This window comes from Coregonus clupeaformis, chromosome 24 (genome assembly GCF_020615455.1).
Source record: "Coregonus clupeaformis isolate EN_2021a chromosome 24, ASM2061545v1, whole genome shotgun sequence".
Classification (NCBI taxonomy): Eukaryota; Metazoa; Chordata; class Actinopteri; order Salmoniformes; family Salmonidae; genus Coregonus; species Coregonus clupeaformis.
In genome coordinates this window covers 3,411,559-3,433,099 of record NC_059215.1, presented here as the reverse complement: position 1 = coordinate 3,433,099, position 21,541 = coordinate 3,411,559, and the positions used below count along the sequence as shown (strand labels likewise).

Here is a 21,541-nt window from a genome sequence, read left to right as displayed (position 1 = left end):
AGGAAGCCAGTGTAGGGAAGCTAGCACTGGAGTAATATGATCAAATTTCTTGGTTCTAGTCAGGATTCTAGCAGCCGTATTTAGCACTAACTGAAGTTTATTTAGTGCTTTATCCGGGTAGCCGGAAAATAGAGCATTGCAGTAGTCTAACCTAGAAGTAACAAATGCATGGATTAATTTTTCTGCATCATTTTTGGACAGAAAATTTCTGATTTTTGCAATGTTACGTAGATGGAAAAAAGCTGTCCTTGAAACAGTCTTGATATGTTCGTCAAAGAGAGATCAGGGTCAAGAGTAACGCCGAGGTCCTTCACAGTTTTATTTGAGACGACTTTACAACCATCAAGATGAATTGTCAGATTTAACAGAAGATCTCTTTGTTTCTTGGGACCTAGAACAAGCATCTCTGTTTTGTCCGAGTTTAAAAGTAAAAAGTTTTCAGCCATCCACTTCCTTATGTCTGAAACACAGGCTTCTAGCGAGGGCAATTTTGGGGCTTCACCATGTTTCATTGAAATGTACAGCTGTGTGTCATCCGCATAGCAGTGAAAGTTAACATTATGTTTTCGAATAACATCCCCAAGAGGTAAAATATATAGTGAAAACAATAGTGGTCCTAAAACGGAACCTTGAGGAACACCGAAATGTACAGTTGATTTGTCGGAGGACAGACCATTCACAGAGACAAACTGATATCTTTCCGACAGGTAAGATCTAAACCAGGCCAGAACTTGTCCGTGTAGACCAATTTGGGTTTCCAGTCTCTCCAAAAGAATGTGGTGATCGATGGTGTCAAAGGCAGCACTAAGGTCTAGTAGCACGAGGACAGATGCAGAGCCTCGGTCTGACGCCATTAAAAGGTCATTTACCACCTTCACAAGTGCAGTCTCAGTGCTATGATGGGGTCTAAAACCAGACTGAAGCATTTCGTACACATTGTTTGTCTTCAGAAAGGCAGTGAGTTGCTGCGCAACAGCTTTTTCTAAAATTTTTGAGAGGAATGGAAGATTCGATATAGGCCGATAGTTTTTATATTTTCCGGGTCAAGGTTTGGCTTTTTTCAAGAGAGGCTTTATCACTGCCACTTTTAGTGAGTTTGGTACACATCCGGTGGATAGAGAGCTGTTTATTATGTTCAACATAGGAGGGCCAAGCACAGGAAGCAGCTCCTTCAGCAGTTTAGTAGGAATAGGATCCAGTATGCAGCTTGAAGGTTTAGAGGCCATGATTATTTTCATCATTGTGTCAAGAGATATAGTACTAAAACACTTAAGTGTCTCTCCCGATCCCAGGCCCTCGCAGATCTGTGCAGATCCAGGACAGCTAAGCCCTGGAGGAATACACAGATTCAAAGAGGAGTCCGTAATTTGCTTTCTAATGGTCGTGATCTTTTCCTCAAAGAAGTTCATGAATTTATTACTGCTGAAGTGAAAGCCATCCTCTCTTGGGGAATGCTGCTTTTTAGTTAGCTTTGCAACAGTATCAAAAAGAAATTTTGGATTATTCTTATTTTCCTCGATTAAGTTGGAAAAGTAGGATGATCGAGCAGCAGTGAGGGCTCTTCGGTACTGCACGGTACTGTCTTTCCAAGCTAGTCGGAAGACTTCCAGTTTGGTGTGGCGCCATTTCCGTTCCAATTTCCTGGAAGCTTGCTTCAAAGCTCGGGTATTTTCTGTATACCAGGGAGCTAGTTTCTTATGACAAATGTTTTTCGTTTTTAGGGGTGCAACTGCATCTAGGGTATTGCGCAAGGTTAAATTGAGTTCCTCAGTTAAGTGGTTAACTGATTTTTGTCCTCTGACGTCCTTGGGTAGGCAGAAGGAGTCTGGAAGGGCATCAAGGAATTTTTGTGTTGTCTGAGAATTTATAGCACGACTTTTGATGCTCCTTGGTTGGGGTCTGAGCAGATTATTTGTTGCGATTGCAAACGTAATAAAATGGTGGTCCGATAGTCCAGGATTTTGTGGAAAAACATTAAGATCTACAACATTTATTCCATGGGACAAAACTAGGTCCAGAGTATGACTGTGGCAGTGAGTAGGTCCAGAGACATGTTGGACAAAACCCACTGAGTCGATGATGGCTCCGAAAGACTTTTGGAGTGGGTCTGTGGACTTCTCCATGTGAATATTAAAATCACCAAAAATTAGAATATGATCTGCTATGACTACAAGGTCTGATAGGAATTCAGGAAACTCAGAGAGGAACGCTGTATATGGCCCAGGAGGCCTGTAAACAGTAGCTATAAAAAGTGATTGAGTAGGCTGCATAGATTTCATGACTAGAAGCTCAAAAGATGAAAACGCCATTTTTTTTTGTAAATTGAAATTTGCTATCGTAAATGTTAGCAACACCTCCGCCTTTGCGGGATGCACGGGGAATATGGTCACTAGTGTAACCAGGAGGTGAGGCCTCATTTAACACAGCAAATTCATCAGGCTTAAGCCATGTTTCAGTCAGGCCAATCACATCAAGATTATGATCAGTGATTAGTTCATTGACTATGACTGCCTTTGAAGTGAGGGATCTAACATTAAGTAACCCTATTTTGAGATGTGAGGTATCACGATCTCTTTCAATAATGGCAGGAATGGAGGAGGTCTTTATCCTAATAAGATTGCTAGGGTGAACACCGCCATGTTTAGTTTTGCCCAACCTAGGTCGAGGCACAGACACAGTCTCAATGGGTATGGCTGAGCTGACTACACTGACTATGCTATTGGCAGACTCCACTAAGCTGGCAGGTTGGCTAACAGCCTGCTGCCTGGCCTGCACCCTATTTCACTGTGGGGCTAGAGGAGTTAGAGCCCTATCTATGTTGGTAGATAAGAGGAGAGCACCCCTCCAGCTAGGATGGAGTCCGTCACTCCTCAGCAGGTCAGGCTTGGTCCTGTTTGTGGGTGAGTCCCAGAAAGAGGGCCAATTATCCACAAATGTTATCTTTTGGGAGGGGCAGAAAACAGTTTTCAACCAGCGATTGAGTGCTGAGACTCTGCTGTAGAGCTCGTCACTTCCCCTAACTGGGAGGGGGCCAGAGACAATTACTCGATGCCGACACATCTTTCTAGCTGATTTACAAGCTGAAGCTATGTTGCACTTGGTGACCTCTGACTGTTTCATCCTAACATCGTTGGTGCCGGCGTGGATAACAATATCTCTATACTCTCTACACTCGCCAGTTTTAGCTTTAGCCAGCACTATCTTTAGATTAGCCTTAACGTCGGTAGCCCTGCCCCCTGGTAAACAGTGTATGATCGCTGGGTGATTCGTTTTAAGTCTAATACTGCGGGTAATGGAGTCGCCAATGACTAGGGTTTTCAATTTGTCAGAGCTAATGGTGGGAGCCTTCGGCGTCTCAGACCCCGTAACGGGAGGAGTAGAGACAAGAGAAGACTCAGACTCCGACTCGCTACATAATGGGGAAAACCGGTTGAAGGTTTCTGTCGGCTGAATGAGCGACACCGGTTGAGCATTCCAACAGTATTTCCCTCCAGAAGCCATGAGAAAGTTGTCCGGCTGCGGGGACTGTGCGGGGGGATTTATACTAACGTTACTGTCTGTACTTACTGGTGGCACAGACGCTGTTTCTTCCTTTCCTACACTGAAATTACCCTTGCCTAACGATTGCGTCTGAAGCTGGGCTTGTAGCACAGCTATTCTCGCCGTAAGGCGATCGTTCTCCTGTATATTATGAGTACAGCGACTGCAATTAGAAGACATCATGTTAATGTTACTACTTAGCTTCGGCTGTTGAAGATGTTGACGAACCATGTCCAGATAAAGCGTCCGGAGTGAAAAAGTTGAATAAGGGAAAAAAGTTGCGATGGAAAAAAGGAAAATAAAGTAAAATTGGCAGCTAAAACGCACAGGAAAATGACTCTTCTGTCTCGGGATAAAACGTCCGGGGTGAAAAAGTTTAACGAAAAAAGATGAGTGAGGACAAAACTAAAAAGTTGGTAAATTTGTTGAATATAGACCATAGAAAGTTTTCAGTCCACTAGTTTGTGTCTTCAGTCTATCACAACAAGATAGTAAACCTGAGAATATATTGTTGATCACAGAGGTAAAAAAAAAAGTATTGACAAAAAGTGGAACTGAAAAGTTCCCACATGTAAGTTGCCTGATTAAAATCTCATACCACCATGAATATGGCAGTACAATACTCACAGTTAATCACTTTATTCCATATACCTACACTACCAGTCAAAAGTTTAACACCTACTCATTCAAGGGTTTTTCTTTATTTGTACTATTTTCTACATTGTATAATAATAGTGAAGACATCAAAACTATGAAATAACACATATGGAATCATGTAGTAACCAAAAAAGTGTTAAACAAATGTTATTTATATTTGAGATTCTTCAAATAGCCACCCTTTGCCTTGATGACAGCTTTGCACACTTTTGGCACTTCATCACTCTCCTTCTTGGTAAAATAGCCCTTACACAGCCTGGAGGTGTGTTGGGTCATTGTCCTGTTGAAAAACAAATGATAGTCCCACTAAGCCCAAACCAGATGGTATGGCGTATCGCTGCAGAATGCTGTGGTAACCATGCTGGTTAAGTGTGCCTTGAATTCTAAATAAATCACAGACAGTGTCACCAGCAAAGCACCCCTACCCATACCATTACACCACCTCCTCCATGCTTTACGGTGGGAAATACACATGCAGAGATCCTCTGTTCACCCACACTGTGTCTCACAAAGACATGGCGGTTGGAACCAAAAATCTCAAATTTGGACTACAGACCAAAGGACACATTTCCACCGGTCTAATGTCCATTGCTCATGTTTCTTGGCCCAAGCAAGTCTCTTCTTATTATTGGTGTCCTTTAATAGTGCAATTCGACCATGAAAGCCTGATTCAAACAGTCTCCTCCGAACAGTTGATGTTGAGATGTGTCTGTTACTTGAACTCTGTGAAGCATTTATTTGGGCTGCAATTTCTGAGGCTGGTAACTCTAATGAACTTATCCTCTGCAGCAGAGGTAACTCTGGGTCTTCCATTCCTGTGGCGGTCCTCATGAGAGCGAGTTTCATCATAGTGCTTGATGGTTTTTGCGACTGCACTTGAAGAAACTTTCAAAGTTCTTGAAATATTCCGGATTGACTGACCTTCATGTCTTAAAGTAATGATGGACTGTCGTTTCTCTTTGCCTATTTGAGCTGTTCTTGCTATAATATGGACTTGGTCTTTTACCAAACAGGGCTATCTTCTGTATACCCCCACCCCCCCCCCCCTCCACAAATTAACTTTTAAGAAGGAACACCTGTTAATTGAAATGCAATCCAGGTGACTACCTCATGAAGCTGGTTGAGAGAATGACAAGCGTGTGCAATGCTGTCATCAAGGCAAAGGGTGGCTATTTGAAGAATCTCAAACATATTTTCATTTGTTTAACACTTTTTGGGCTACTACATGATTCCATATGTGTTATTTCATAGTTTTGATGTCTTCACTATTATTCTACTTTGAAGAAAATTGTAAAAATAAAGAAAAACCCTTGAATGAGTAGGTGTTCTAAAACTTTTGACCGGTAGTGTATAGTAAAACCTGACTTAAGTCAGTTTCTGCATTTGAAGTTGCAATGAGATCAAGCTACATGCTGGCAGAGAGATCAGGCAGAGAGATGCTGATGCATTTGACAGCAATGACAAAACCCTTCCAGCCAGCCCAAAATTGGTCCATATAGTTCAAGGTAAGAGTGTGGATATTGGTTACAGACTGTACTGTTTCAATATCCTAGTTCTTTTAACAGAATGTCAATAAATGTAAATCTAAACTGCATCAGCATTAGCCCGTGTGGCTCAGTTGGTAGAGCATGGCGCTTGCAACGCCAGGGTTGTGGGTTCGATTCCCACGGGGGACCAGTACGAAAAAAGTATGAAAATGTATGAGCTCACTACTGCAAGTCGTTCTGGATAAGAGCGTCTGCTAAATGACAAAAATGTAAAATTCATTCACTACCATGGATGAATGTTTTCTCTGAGCAGATCTACCATTCAGTTTTACCCCTAGGGAGCACTGAACAGCACTTTGACCGATGGCATCAAGTCAAAACATGAATCCATGGTAGCATGGGCACTTCCTTTTAGGTTGGACGATATTAAAATTTTCATATTGTCGATTTGCCCCCATTAGGCTTCTGTCTAGCTGCCCTAATACAGACACTTGCATGCTTACAAAAATAATTGTTATATATGGACAACACTCGACACACCGCTGTAGGAAACATCCAACATTAAAAACACTTGGTTACAGTACATATGCTACTGTCTGGTTGAATCCAAACACCTTGGTGGTGAGTCAGAGACACTCTTCTGTCCGAAAATAGGTTAGACTTACACTAAGTGTACAAAACATTCAGAACACCTGCTCTTTCCATGACATGGACTGACCAGGTGAACCCCGGTGAAAGCTATGATCCCATATTGATGTTAAATCCACTTAAATCAGTGTAGATGAAGGGGAGGAGACAGGTTAAAGAAGGATTTTTAAGTCTTGAGACAATTGAGACATGGATAGTGTATGTGTGCCATTCAGAAGGTGAATGGGCAAGACAAAATTAGACCGGTCCGTTCCTTCACTTCAAGGTCTCTTACGTAAATCTCCTGCCATGCTCAGTCCAAAACGTGCCCGGAAGGCTAAATGTCTTCTAGGAAAGAACTAGGAGCAAAACCAGCTGCTTTAGGTCTCCTCGTCCCATGGGCAGAGCTGTTTATGGGGGACGTAGTAGTCAAAGCGGTAGCCCTTGCTGCAGCTCCTGATGCCACACTTGTAGGGGTTGGCCTTTCCAGCCGCGCCCCGGCGGCTGCGGCAGTATTTGAGCAGGCAGGGGAGCCACTCCAGACGCAGGTGATAGCTGCAGACGCATGGCTGCCACAGGTCCAGAGTGGAGGGGCATCGCTGCAGACCAGAAACGTCTGCTGTCTGGGGCAGGGGCTCAAACTCAATGGCCTCTATTCCTGGAGAGACATTTTGACTTTTGATCAAAGAATGTCTGTTGAAATGTATGGCAATGAACTTAATGGCTATGCAGACAAACATCCAAAAGCGTATGGACACTTAGGCAACAATATGGAAAAGAAAGCTAGGATAGATAGAATGAAGACGTTCCTTTAAACACTCAAACAACACTAACAGAGAATCTGAATGGAAGCCAAACTCACCTTTATCCAGCCAATGCTTGGTGTCAGCTGTCCGGGTATAAAACCCCTCATGGGCCTCCTTACACACGTTGTGGATGAGCGTGTTGAGGTGCCCTACATGACTCGCGTTCACCGCCATGTCCATGTGGAGGTGTTCCACCCCACGCCTCTCCTCTGCCGTGCGGACCAAGTGGGGGTTCTTCTGTAGAATCACAACACAACAGCTACATTTTAAAATGCGAAGAAGTTCAAACAAGGACTAGTTGTGCTGGTAGAATAAATTGAGCAATGGAAGTAAGCTCCACCACTTTAGTGTGAGGATTAAAACAGTTTGGTGGGACACGTATAAGTCAGATAACATTTTGCAGGAAAATGAAAATTGCCTACAATAACATTTCTACATTATGGGCTAGTAATGACGATACTCTATTGAAGGTCCAGGACGAGGCTTATTCTGTGTCTGGGAAACCAGCCCTATAACATTATAACACAATATGGGTCGTTCCACCAATCCGGTGCCTTTTGAGAAGTAACAAAATAAAGTTGGATTTCACCTCATTTTAACATTCTGTCGTAAAGAGCACATGTTCAACTTCATAAAACACGTTTTCCCATGAAGAGGTTAAATTTAAAAAGTACTATATCAAGTGCCTATTAAGTGCCAAATAAAGTAACAGGGTTGACTGCATAAAAGGGTTGACAATAAATCCCTTTGTGACAGGGGGAATGGAAGATTGCTGTGTGCAAACATTTAAATTGTTAAAAAATGTCTAGCCTGTCTATCTATGGGTAACAGGGTTGACATGTTACGCTCAATCAATTCAGTTTTCCCCCACAAAACACCAGAAAATGGCCAAAAGGAGTAGAGCCAGTTCACCTGCTTTTAAACTATGATATATTCAATGTAAAAAAATAAGGAATAGTTTCACTATATTGAAAAGACAGTTCGGTTCACGTAACAGGGTTGATTTAAAATGAGGGACAGATGTAAATGAATCACTAATCACAAGAAATAAATAATAATCTTCAGAAATGACTTTCTCAAAGCAACAAAATAACTAGGGCTTTACAATGATGGTGAAAACTTGGAGAAATGTTGGTGTTAAGTCTTCCTAGAAGTCACAGAGGGTACACGGAGAGACATGTCAAAATGCTGCATTTTGGCACTTTAGCAAGTCTTTATTCATATTAAAAAGAGATGTATTGAATTATCCATGTGGTCTATATTAAAGGGCACTTAATGTAATATAACAAGCTTTTAAAAATCAATATTGGTGCACAATTTATACTTAAAATATCAAAGGCACTCTTTCGCGGAAGGACCCATCTCTTATAATAACACAATCGGTACCGTTCCTCCACATCCAAAACCTGTCCCTAGTTACCTCTCCCTATGCCCTGTATGGGAATGATGGCCCAGATTATGAGGGAAGGTGGTGGTTTGATACAGCAGCTCACCTGTCTGAGGCGGGCCATGGACTCAGTGGGGATGATCTCGTGGTGATCAAGGCGCGAGACAAAGCACAGCACCTGGTATTGGTTCTGGCCTCGCTCCGGCTCCCCCAGGATCAGCGCTCGGACGATCCTCACATCCTGAAAAAAGAGAGAGACAGGAGAGAAATATGAAATATAAACAGAATATAAATTCACATATTAGTGAAACAATATACATTGAGTGTACAAAACATTAAGAACACCTTCCTAATATTGAGTTGCACTCCCCGATTTTGCCCTCAGAACAGCCTCAATTCATCGGGGCATGGACTCTACTAGGTGTCGAAAGCGTTCCACAACTGAGTAATTTCATTCAGATAAAGAAACAACATACATACTGCATGGCATAAGGGACCCTTCATGTAAAGGTGCTGCCAAAACTCCACTATGCGTTTGGCATAAGGATAATCCATAAATAAGTAACTATTATATCAAGTGTCATGTCTGTTATGAGGGCTGACCTGACCTGACCTGACCTGACCTGACCTTCACTGGGAACATGAGACCTGAATCCAACCCTATACCCACATCTGTCACAATGCTCCTCTGACTTCATTTTCATCTCAATGGCTATCCCAACATGCACACAATACTATGATTATTGTGAATACTCATATTAATATAATACTAAGATTAAACCGTTTACATGATTTACAAGAAGAACGTTTAACCTTATAATGTGGTTTACATGGACATATCTGATAATCAGGCTACAGTGCCTTCAGAAAGTATTCACAACCCTTTACTTTGTCCACATTTAGTTGTGTTACAAAATGGGATTAAAATGGATGTGATTGTAATTTTTTGTCCAATTTCTACACAAAATACTCTTTAATGTCAAAGTGGGAGAAAAATAAAAAATTAATATGAAAAATAAAACACTAATGTATCGTGATTAGATAAGTATTCAAACCCCTAAGTAAATACATGTTAAAATCACCTTTGGTGGCGATTACAGCTTTGAGTATTTCTGGGTAAGTCTCTAATAGCTTTGCACACCTGGATTGTACAATATTTGCACATTATTCTTTTTAAATTCTTCAAGCTCTGTCAACTTGGTTGTTGATCATTGCTAAACAGCCATTTGCAAGTCTTGCCATCGATTTTAAAGTCGATTTAAGTCAAAACTGTAACTAGGCCACTCAGGAGCACTCAACGTCATGTTGGTAGGTAACTCCAGTGTATATTTGGCCTTGCGTTTAGGTTATTGTCCTGCTGAAAGGTTAATTTGTCTTCCAGTGTCTGTTGGAAAGTAGATTGAACCAGGTTTTCCTCTAGGATGTTGCCTGTGCTTAGCTCTATTCCATTTATTTTTCTCATAAAAAGAACCCCCTAGTCCCTGCTGATGACAAGCATACCCATAGCATGATTCAGCCCCCACCATGCTTGAAAATGTTAAGAGTGGTACTCAGTGATATTTGTATTGGATTTGCCCCAAACATAACGCTTTGTATTCAAGACATAAAGTTTAATGTCTTTGCCACATTTTTTGCAGTTTTACTTTAGTGCCTTATTGCCAACAGGATGCATGTTTGGGACAGGCTTCCTTCTTTTCACTCTGTCAATTACATTAGTATTGTGGAGTAACTCAATTGTTGTTGATCCATCCTCAGTTTTCTCCTATCACAGCCATTAAACTGTAATGGTTTTAAAGTCACCATTGGCCTCATGGTGAAATCTCTGAGCAGTTTCCTTCCTCTCCGGCAACTGAGTTAGGAAGGATGCCTCTTTCTTTGTAGTGACTGGGTGTATTGACGCACCATCCAAAGTGTAACGAAATAACTTCATCATGCTCAAAGGGATAGTCAATCTCTATCTATCTTTTTTTTTTCATCTACCAATAGGTGCCCTTCTTTGCGAGGCGTTGGGAAACCTCCCTGCTCTTTGTGGTTGAATCTGTGTTTGAAATTCACTGCTCGACTGAGGGACCTTACAGATAATTGTATGTGTGGGGTACAGAGATGAGGTAGTCTTTCAAAAAGAATGTTAAACACTATTATTGCACACAGAGTGAGTCCATGCAACTTATTATGTGAGTTGTTAAACAGATGGATTTTGATGGGGATTTTTTTATTATGTTAATTTGATTTCCAGAAATAGAGCTAACCACAGGCAAAATCCTAGACGAAAGCCTGGTTCAGTCTACTTTCCAACTGACGCTGGGAGACAAATTCACCTTTCAGCAGGACAAAAAAAATCTAAAACACAAGACCAAATATACACTGGAGTTCCTTGCCAAGACGACATTGAGTTAGGAAGGACGCCTCTTTCTTTGTAGTGACTGGGTGTATATTCAATGTCTGCTTTTATTTTTATTTTATCAAGCTACCAATAGGTGTCATTCTTTGCGAGCCATTGTAAATGAGAAAATTTGAAATTCACAGTTCGACAGAGACCTTACAGATAATTGTATGTGTGGGGTACAGAGATGATGCAGTAATTCAAAAATCATGCTAACCCTCAGAAAACTGAATACATGAATGTTCTTGCAACGTTCCATAAAACGCATCTAGAACATTAACACTATTATTGCACACAATGTGAGTCCATACTATGTGACTTGTTAAGCACATTTTTACTCTTGAACTTATTTAGGCTTGACATAACAAAGGGGTTGAATATTTATTGACTCAAGACATTTCAGCTTTTCATTTTTAATTCATTTGTAAAACATAATTCCACTTTGACATTATGGGGTATCGTGTGTAGGCCAGTGACCCAAAAAACTAAATTGAATATATTTTAAATTCAGGCTGTAACACAACAACATTTGGAAAAAGTCAAGGGGTGTGAACAATTTCTGAAGGCACTGTACCTGATGAGACTTTGAAAAATGCAGAAAATCGCCAATCAAAATAATCCTTATATTTACATTTACATTTTAGTCATTTAGCAGACGCTCTTATCCAGAGCGACTTACAGTTAGTGAGTGCATACATTATTTTTAATTTTTTTTAATTTTTCACACTGGCCCCCCGTGGGAATTGAACCCACAACCCTGGCGTTGCAAACGCCATGCTCTACCAACTGAGCTACATCCCTGCCGGCCATTCCCTCCCCATACCCTGGACGACACTGGGCCAATTGTGCGCCGCCCCATGGGTCTCCCGGTCGCGGCCGGCTACGACAGAGCCTGGATTCGAACCAGGATCTCTAGTGGCACAGCTAGCACTGCGTTGCAGTGCCTTAGACCACTGTGCCACTATATCACAGCGATCATATTATTTTTGGGAAGCTTATTTGATTCTGAGTTCAGACATATACCGTTTGTATGTGAAAACTATTTCTAAGAAAGATAGTCTACTATCATTTCCGAACACACTTCACTCGCACCAAAGAGGGAGGCTTGTGAAAGCACATGCGCAGATCAAATACACTACATGAACTCTGATTAAGGTGTTTACATGTTCTAATAATTCAAAAGATAGCAAAAAAAAAAAGGATTTTCATTCCGTTGACGCTTACTTCGCTTATGACCTTACCCTGATTAGGATAATGCCAAACTCAGAGTATTGTCATAATCAGTTTAATATATTAATATAATATTGAATAATTATTGTGCATGTAAACATACTAATTCTTAAAACGCCCAGTAGAACACAAAGCCGAGGTAAACATCCCAGTTGGCTGAGTAGACAAAGGAAGACAAGGCTATCTGAACAAGGAACAAGTCCTTTTCTTCTCTTCTCTTCATTTAACCATCCCATTGGGTTGACCTCCCTCTGAGTAAACAAGTACCATGATTCAAAAAACACTCTGGTCCTCAAGGTGGAGATGCCGATAATGAGGTCAGGGAAACTGTGGAGTGGTTGAGGTAAAAAAGACAAGAAGAAGGAGGAGGGGGAACTCTTGTTCCCCCACTGTGACGGTAGAACATCCAGAGGAGCAGATGGACGGGGTACACAGAGTGGGGGAGGGGATGAGAGCATTCCTGGAGGGGCCTGTGTACGACTCGACTCAAGGCAGGTTTCTTATGGTCGAACTCCAGGTCAGCTACAGGACTCTACACAGTCTACGCAACGAATCCGCAATGGATCCGACGGAGGTTAGTTTGCATAGCTCTCTACGTAGTTCTATGTACTTTTGTGAGGCTGAATTTTTGGAACGTGACGCAAACGGAGCTCCGTAGCTCCGTTTGCGTAGACTGTGAAATCACTGGGGGGGTGGGGGGGGCCTTAACCTATTAAGTGAGACATGATTTGGGGACTCACCCGACAAGATAGGAGGGATTCACACCGGCAGAGGATACAGAAACAAAGCTATGTAAATAGTGATAAGGCCGCATGTTGAGAATATCACTACTGTCTATGAACCAAAGCATCAAATGTCTTTATATAAATCCTTGAACAAAGTACCCTATAACATAACTTGACTAAAATGCTTACTGAACACACCAACACTGATAAAATCATCATGAACATATAAACAATGTAAAATTTTACTTTCTCAAAGGATTGTATTTTACCAATAACTGCACTGACCTAACCTGTAGAAAACTGAAATCCAACCTAACAAGCTTCCATGGGGCAGCCAATAGCTGGAGGTGAGGGTGTGGAGATGAATGCGTAGTTGGCTCATCATGCATACAATCTGATAAGACCTGCATGGGTTGCTGCCGCCCTGGTTCTTCATGGGGACTGGGTTGGCATGGTAAATACCTCTCACTAACAGACAGAAGAAATGCACCACAAAGCCTCCGATGACAGGTCAAACTGCAGCTCCCATAGGGATGAAGTGAGAGGTGACCCGTTCCCTTCATCTTATCCCCATGCCATCACAACCTGGGACCAAACAAATGACAGATGGCTTGGGAATTGCACCGATGGTTGAACTGAGATGAATTCAACAGGAGATGTGTGTATGGTGGTGTATGGGGGAGATTTACATTTCTCAACTAGGGTTGAGGCAGAGGGATATTTTCCTGTTTTAAAAACGTAGGTTTCTTAAGGTCATGCTGTAATAGCGTTCAATGTATGAAGTGGATGTAACTTGTGGGCCACATGATCACCATTACAGTAGTATGCAACTGTCTACAATCCTGGGCACCTTTAACGTCACTCCAGCTGGGCAGACCTCTCACAACTGGATACAGATTGTTTCCTGTCTGGTAAAAAATGTAATATGGCTTGAAATGTCATGGTATTGACATTAAGGTCTGAAAGGCAGGAGTATTTTGTGGTTGCCCAAAAAGTTGAATAATCTGTTCACATGCAGAGGGAAGGGGAGGCATAGGGGAGGAACCAGAAACAAACAACAAAGCTGCAAAAAACACTTGAAAAATAATACCAAAATGCATCTGGAATTTTCAGCCATTGATGCTGGATTCTCTGAATATTGCACAGCTCATTTACTTCTTAAACAATAATGATGTTATTCTCTAGTTAGACTCTTTCCCCTTTCTTCACCCCCACTACACACCATAGGAAGCCAAATATTCCCTTCATTTTTTATTGCACCTTTTCAACAGGTTCCTCTACAAGATGAGCTGTCTCGCCTGTCTGTACAGTAACTCCAGTCTGGCAGCTGGCCTTCAGACCGATTCCAACTTTCCATAAATCTGTGTAATGCTGACAGGAGTAGATTGGAAGAACATGCATGGAGTGAGGGAAAGCTGCTGTCCAAATTGACTTGATCCAGACAGAAGAAAATATGTCCTGTTCCCCTGCCTGTTAACTGTAACCAGATAAGCCCACTGGGACTTCAGGAAAGTTTTCCAACAGCAGTAAAAAAGGCCTAATCACTGTAAGTCTGAGTGATGCCAATGGGGGACAATAGTTGTATGACTCCTTGATTGCTCTACAAGTCAATAAGACGTTGAATGTGTCTGTAATGTCAGGATATTCTTGGTCATTGTAGGGAGTTCAGTAGCCAGGGCAATATCAAATGCCTGCTCAATCAGGGGTAGTTCACCACAAATCCTCATTAACAAACACTTGTATTGATTGTAATAATGGACAATCCAAAAAGATAAATGGGCCTATGTTCACAGACAATAACAATTACGATATAATTCCAAAAGTCTGTCCAAGAGGACTATTTTTCTTTGCTATTTCATCCCTTACAAAAAATGATTGGAGTAAAAGGGCAGTAACTGCAGTCGAATGTGGTATTTTGGAGGCAGTAACTGCAGAATAACGGCAGTGTACTGCAGTTATACTGCACTCTAACTGCAGTAAAAAAAACTTATTTTGGATGCAGTATTTGCAGCATACTGTAGTTATACTGCACTCTAACTGCAGTTATACTGCACTCTGACTGCAATCTTTTTTCGTAAGGGATATGAAAATATTTGTCTGTAGGGCAACACAGCAGCATATAGATAAATAGATATACAGTAGGTCTATAGAAAATGAATAGGCCTTTATAATATAATGTCCAGGATATCTATATAATAGACCGCCTAATGGTGTGTGTGTGGATATATATTGGTAGTAACATAATGCAGCATATTACAGAGTTTTTAAAAACTGTTGTAAATATTTACATTGAAGAATATTGACTTAACTCACCCGTTTGAAATCAAATACCACAGTAATATGAGTACCATCTCCTTGCTTGAACTCGACTGTAATTGCATCATTCTCACCGTTGGCGTCCAAAATCTCCTCCCCAATTAGTCCATCACTTAAACGCACTCGTACTTTTAATTCTGAACAAATCCCAAGCGATAGAAGAGTTACCACTAGCAGAGAAATCCGAACTGGTGGCGATATCTCCCTTGCATACATGCTGAAACTCATGGAAGAACTTGAACTATTTAAAATCTGTCGACTACCCTCGGGGTAAATAATCTTGAAATCGGTCGCAAATATTTCCAAATCCACGAAAAGTCTGCATGAAGTTCAATCCACAGATTTAATTCAGTATTGTGAAATCTCTGCAATGGTGGGTGGGCTACCATCCCGCATTGCTCGTTGTGTAGCCGGAGTACGTTCTATATTCTGATACATTGTAGCGTTTCTGAAGTCTGTGAAGATAACGTTTTTGCGCACAATCATTAGGCTACTGTAACATTTGCGCTCTTCGTTCAGACGACCTTAAGCAGACTTCTATTTTGGCAGCCTGCATAAAAAGTTGAAGTCCTCTTTTGAGTTTACTATCCCGTTCCCGTCACTTCCTCCGACGAACCAGTGCGAACCAGTGCGACGAACCTACTGCACTGTAGGCCTATTGTGGTCAATTGCGGGCTCTCAAACCTAAAGAAATATCACTCCCCGAACAATAATTCCCAAGAGGCGCCAATGACATCTGTTGCAGAATAAATTAACTAATGTTCCATTGATCCAATAGTTTGCACAATAATACACTTAAGTGCATCAATGATGGTTGTGCTGCAGGTATTCTATTGACCATCCGCTTCGGTGGCGATTTTAGCATGTAAATCTTGGTGGGGCAAAAAAATAAATGTGTGGGAAGCGTGCCAGCAACGCCACTACACAACACAACACTAAACAATACATTAATTGCAATATAACGGTGACAAACGGTTGCGAACTCCTGAGTGGAGCAGTGGTCTAAGGCACTGCATCGCAGTGCTAACTGTGCCACTAGAGATCCTGGTTCGAATCCAGGCTCTGTCGCAGCTGGCCGCAACCGGGAGACTCATGGGCGGCGCACAATTGGCCCAGCGTCGTCTAGGGTAGGGGAGGGAATGGCCGGCAGGGATGTAGCTCAGTTGATAGAGCATGGCGTTTGCAACGCCAGGGTTGTGGGTTCGATTCCCACGGGGGGCCAGTATAAAAAAAAAAAAATGTAATCACTAACTGTAAGTCGCTCTGCTAAATGACTAAAAAAAAATAAAAAATAAACGGTGCCCACAAACTGTTAGGCCCTACATAAAGCTGTCCCAACACCTTACCACTGCTACACCTGGCTATCAGGGGAGTCTTGTCTGGCAGCCAAACAGTTAATTCAGCCTCATTTACTGCCTTAAAAAAACATGGCTGACTTGCTTAAACAAATGTGCTTTCTGCTGGCAACTGAGGTGTACAAACTATGGCATAAGGGGACGACAAAGAACACCGGGGCATATAAGCAGACAATGAAAGCTCTTACAATATTCGATGATCACATTTCTCAAAAACAGGTTATAGGCTACATGTGCACCATCGAGTCAGAACAGTAGGCAAAATTAAGAGGTGAAAATAGACCAAATTATTAGGGTGAGGCACATGGGCTACTAACAGCTTACTACACTTAGTATTACATTCTTAGCTACAGTATACATATCTCCCTGGCATATTACATCATTTGTCCAGCAGCATATAAGACATTTTTGGACTCACCTTGTGATGTGCTCACTTGAACAGGAAGGACAACTTTTGTAATCAAAGAAATAATATGCCATTTAGCAGACGCTTTTATCCAAAGCGACTTACAGTCATGCGTGCATAAATTTTTGTGTATGGGTGGTCCCGGGGATCGAACCCACTACCTTGGCGTTACAAGCGCCGTGCTCTACCAGCTGAGCTACAGAGGACCGAAAGAGAAAGAGAAAGAGAAAGAGGCCAGATTGTTGGATGACCATTCAAAGCGTATTTTCCCAGTCTGAGCTCGTTTATTCCCGACTTCCCAGTTGCAATGCTTGCAGTTAGCCACTGTCACCGATTCCTTCCAAACCACTCATTGTTGAATTTGCGATTTCTAACTTGTTGTGTAATGTTTATATCCAATTGCCGATGAGCACAGATATGTTTTATCTATAATTTCTCTTCATTATTTCTCTTCATATGACAAGGATTAAAAAGGATTTGCCAGTAGATTGTCGACTTGATTCATGATGATGACTGCTAGCTAAGATTTTGAAAGTAAGATGTTGACATGATCAGTCCAATCCAAGCTACTGTACATATAACTTGATTTGACATCATTTTATCTGTGGCCAATGACCATGAGCCTTCTTGGAAGGGCACTTCTAATGTAACTCTATGGCAGGACCCAAAGGGCTTGAATTTTCGATGTCTACCCTTACTAAGGACTTAGACTTGGCGGTGACTAGTGTCCCCATGAGTGACAGAACACTGAGCCAATCACGGCGCAACGCTCCGTATTTTCTGCTGGCTTGCCCCACCACCACCACAGAAAGCACTGAGCAAGGCTGAAACACCTGCATTTTGGAGCTGCCTTACTCAAGAAAATAAAAAAGAGACCATGTTTGTATGCGGCTTTATTAACTCAATGATATATATATAGATATATATCATTATATATCATTACATTGTTTGCAAACTGATATGTGCCACGTATTAATGCCAACATAACATGCAAACAGGCAAGCCCCCCAAAAAAAAAAAAAAAAATCTTTTTTTTTTGCTAAAAATGTGGGACTCTGCCCCACCTGCCCTGAATGACGGGTCGCCACTGATAAGCTTGATCAAATATCCCAATGATCTGTTCTTAGACCAAATGGCCCAATTATTATCCTAAGCCTAGGGAAAGTTAATATTGAGCTTGACCAAACTTTTCTAGGACATACAGATAGATCCCATGCCAAGCAAAGGATTGGTCAACTTCAAATCCGCCCCGTCTCTGTCCCCCAAAAAACAACACCATTAGATTGATTGGGTAAGACATGTCTTCTAATAAGTGTTATTAAACAGGTTTAACAGCAACTTAATGTAAACTGTGGGTCCTTGGGAGGTTGGAGGCAGTAGTGGCCAAGCCAGGAAAAAATAGCCATATTACAACCTATGTGTTGTGATAATTGCCTTGTTTGCTCTATAACCTGTTAGTTCATATGCCTTGCCACCGTGATAAATAGGCCTAAGGCCAAGACAATAAAAAGACAGTGGCAGAACAAATTCAACTACACCTGCGTTTTATCACAAAACCGGAGAGAAACATTTGTCCGGTGAAGTCCACAAAGTATATTGCATGTAACAAACAGTTACATGACCTACTACAGCATGGTCAATCAAGTTAATGTTTCTGATATTTTCTGACTACTAAACAACTATTGAAGTCGCAAAGAAAACAGGAGCTGCCGCAACTATTCCAGCACCATTTCAACTTCATCAAATCACCTACAGTATGCTTAGTCTAATACAGTTACAACTAAAAGATACCAAACACAATTTAGTCCAATCAAGGTAAGCTACATTTGATGTGGCTGTCCATGGTTCTGATTTCTGTGTGTGTGCGTTCATGCAAGTAGAAAAAACATGTTGACTCACCCTACTTAGAGAAATGCCAATGCCATCCTCCTCTCTTTCATGTTGACAAAACAGTCTATGACTCTGTCATACAGTACAGGCTTTTCGTTTTTGTTGTCTTAGGCTACCTGGCTAAAATGCTTGCTCCCTAGAATTTATGAATTTATGGTTGGATCAGAATTGCCATTTAAATAATTGGCCAGTACGGAGAATAAAGTAAAACCACAAGTCCAAATCCCTATCTCCATCCATGGCTAATTTAGGAAAGGGCCAATTTTAGCTATCTAGCTAGCCACTGGAGGAAAACATCACAACTAGATGCAACATTTCAAGTTTTTTCTGTCAATTATTTTTGGTTTTTGATGTGATGTGATTGGTGTGAAGCTGAAACCCAACTGGTTTCCCTTGACACTTTATTTTGGTGTGCCAGGACCATTCACAGTTGAAATTGCTCAGTTTAGCTCAACGCTCATTGGCTATTATTATTATTTATTTTTTATCAAGGAGTCCAAATGCTTGCTGGCTTCCCTTGCATTCAATGCTATTGGTGGCAACATATCATACTCATAGTTATAATTGTAATTGCTTAGCAGATCATAAAAAAATATACATTTTTACATGGCTAAAAGAGAAAGAATTTAATATCTGTTGTTTACAGGAAACTCACTGTACAACTAAAGATGAGGTTGGGTGTAAAAAGGACTGGAAGTGATAAATATATTTTTGTCATGGGCAAAGAAACTCAAAAGGAGTGATTATATTAATTAACAACCATTTTTATCCAATTGTGCAAACTGTGCAAACAGATCCTCAAGGAAGATTGATCCTTTTAAATATGCTATTGAACCAAATACAGATTTAGCTAATTAATCTATATAATCCAAATAATGGTGATCCACACTTCTTTGGAAATATATAAAGTAATCTATTGAGCTCACAAGTACCAAATTAATCTATCATTATGGTGGGAGATTATAATACGGTTTTAAGTACCTCAATGGATCATAAAGGAAATCACATAACAAACTATCACCCTCATGCATATTCGCTGGTTGAGAGAATGCCAAGAGTGTGCAAAGCTGTCATCAAGGCAAAGGGTGGCTACTTTGAAGAATCTAAAATATAAAATATATTTTGATTTGTTTAACACTTCTTTGGTTACTATGTGTTATTTCATAGTTTTGATGTCTTCACTAGTATTCTACAATGTAAAAAATAAAGAAAAACCCTGGAATGAGTATGTGTGTCCAAACTTTTGACTGGTACTGTATATAAATGTATTTTATGTGTGTATGTATGCATGTGTGTATACAGTTGAAGTCGGAAGTTTACATACACTTAGGTTGGAGTCATTAAAACTTGTTTTTCAACCACTCAACACATTTCTTGTTAACAAACTATAGTTTTGGCAAGTCGGTTGGACATCTACTTTGTGCATGACACAAGTAATTTTTCCAACAATTGTTTACAGACAGATTATTTCACTTATAATTCACTGTATCACAATTCCAGTGGGTCGGAAGTTTACATACACTAAGTTGACTGTGCCTTTTTAACATCTTGGAAAATTCCAGAAAATGATGTCATTGCTTTAGAAGCTTCTGATAGGCTAATTGACATCATTTGACTCAAATGGAGGTGTACCTGTGGATGTATTTCCACAGAGCGAAATAGCGCCCCTCTGTCTCTGTATGTGTAGCCCATCTATCTGATGCTGTCTGGTCAAAAATAACATATGTTTTTTTATTTTGTATTGTTTTTATTATTATTAACCCATCCGTCTTCGGAGGACAAATATAGCTTTTTCTTTTGTTACATATACATTCATTTTACATATAACATTTTACATACATGGTACTGTTATATACAGCATTCACATGATAATAAACAATACATATATACTGTACCTTCCTATACTCATAATGATGAAATGTTACAAGAATTGTCAGTCTGTGAGAAAAAGAAGCCTGCACACAGTTTGATTTTCCCAGCACCAGTACACTTTTTGGATGTGTATATCATTGCCTTGTTTTTAAAGACTTAAATCTATCTAATCTACAGTATTTGCTCATTGAGCTTATAGATGGTGTGTGGTGCCCGAGTGGTTTTCAGCACAACTGTGTAAGGGGCCTCTGACGAGACAGAGTATAGGGCCCCTTTGGCTCCTATTGTGTGGTTGATTTACAGGCACTGGTCAGAGCTATGGATAAGGGGTGTTTAGTCTCTGTAAATACAGGGGCCACAATTACATATTTGTTGGGTTGTGTATATCAGCATTACATAAATTACCAAAGCAAAGAGAACATCAACATGTGGAGGAATGCACATTATTTGCTTGCTTCCTTCCCAGGGTTGCTCCCATCTGTTTCTGTTATACATTAGGAGACTGTGCTAGAGATCTTCCTCAGTGTTTTCAAGTTGAAAGATACGTTTCTGTTCTATTGTCAGTGAGGACTTTCATCTGTGTTACTTCATATTATATCATCATTTTTAGTAGCAGTTGATTAGCTTGAAAGAAATGAGTATTGCCAAAAGAAGGCGTAGCCTATTGCCAAATCTTCCATAGGGTACTTGGATTTCACTTTAACACCCTATACCAAAGTAAGGTACAGTATATATGTAGTGTATATTATCATGTGAATGGTGTATATAACAGTACCATGTATGTATATGTAACAAAAAAGCTGGAAAAAAAAAAAATATATATATATATTTACCTATATTTGTCCTCCAAAGAGGGATGG

General features: G+C 40.7%; 1 protein-coding gene across 1 annotated transcript; it reads right to left on the bottom strand.

Annotated features, from left to right (window-relative positions):
- Positions 1–6,503: 6,503 nt before the first annotated feature.
- LOC121537733 (out at first protein homolog) lies at positions 6,504–15,974 on the bottom strand. Its single transcript, XM_041845339.2, has 4 exons — positions 15,156–15,974; positions 8,611–8,745; positions 7,174–7,354; positions 6,504–6,969 (listed from the first exon to the last, which is right to left on the bottom strand). The coding sequence occupies exons 1-4, from the start codon at positions 15,384–15,386 to the stop codon at positions 6,692–6,694; spliced, it is 825 nt and encodes a 274-aa protein (XP_041701273.2). The 5' UTR covers positions 15,387–15,974; the 3' UTR covers positions 6,504–6,691.
- Between the last annotated feature and the right edge of the window lie 5,567 nt (positions 15,975–21,541).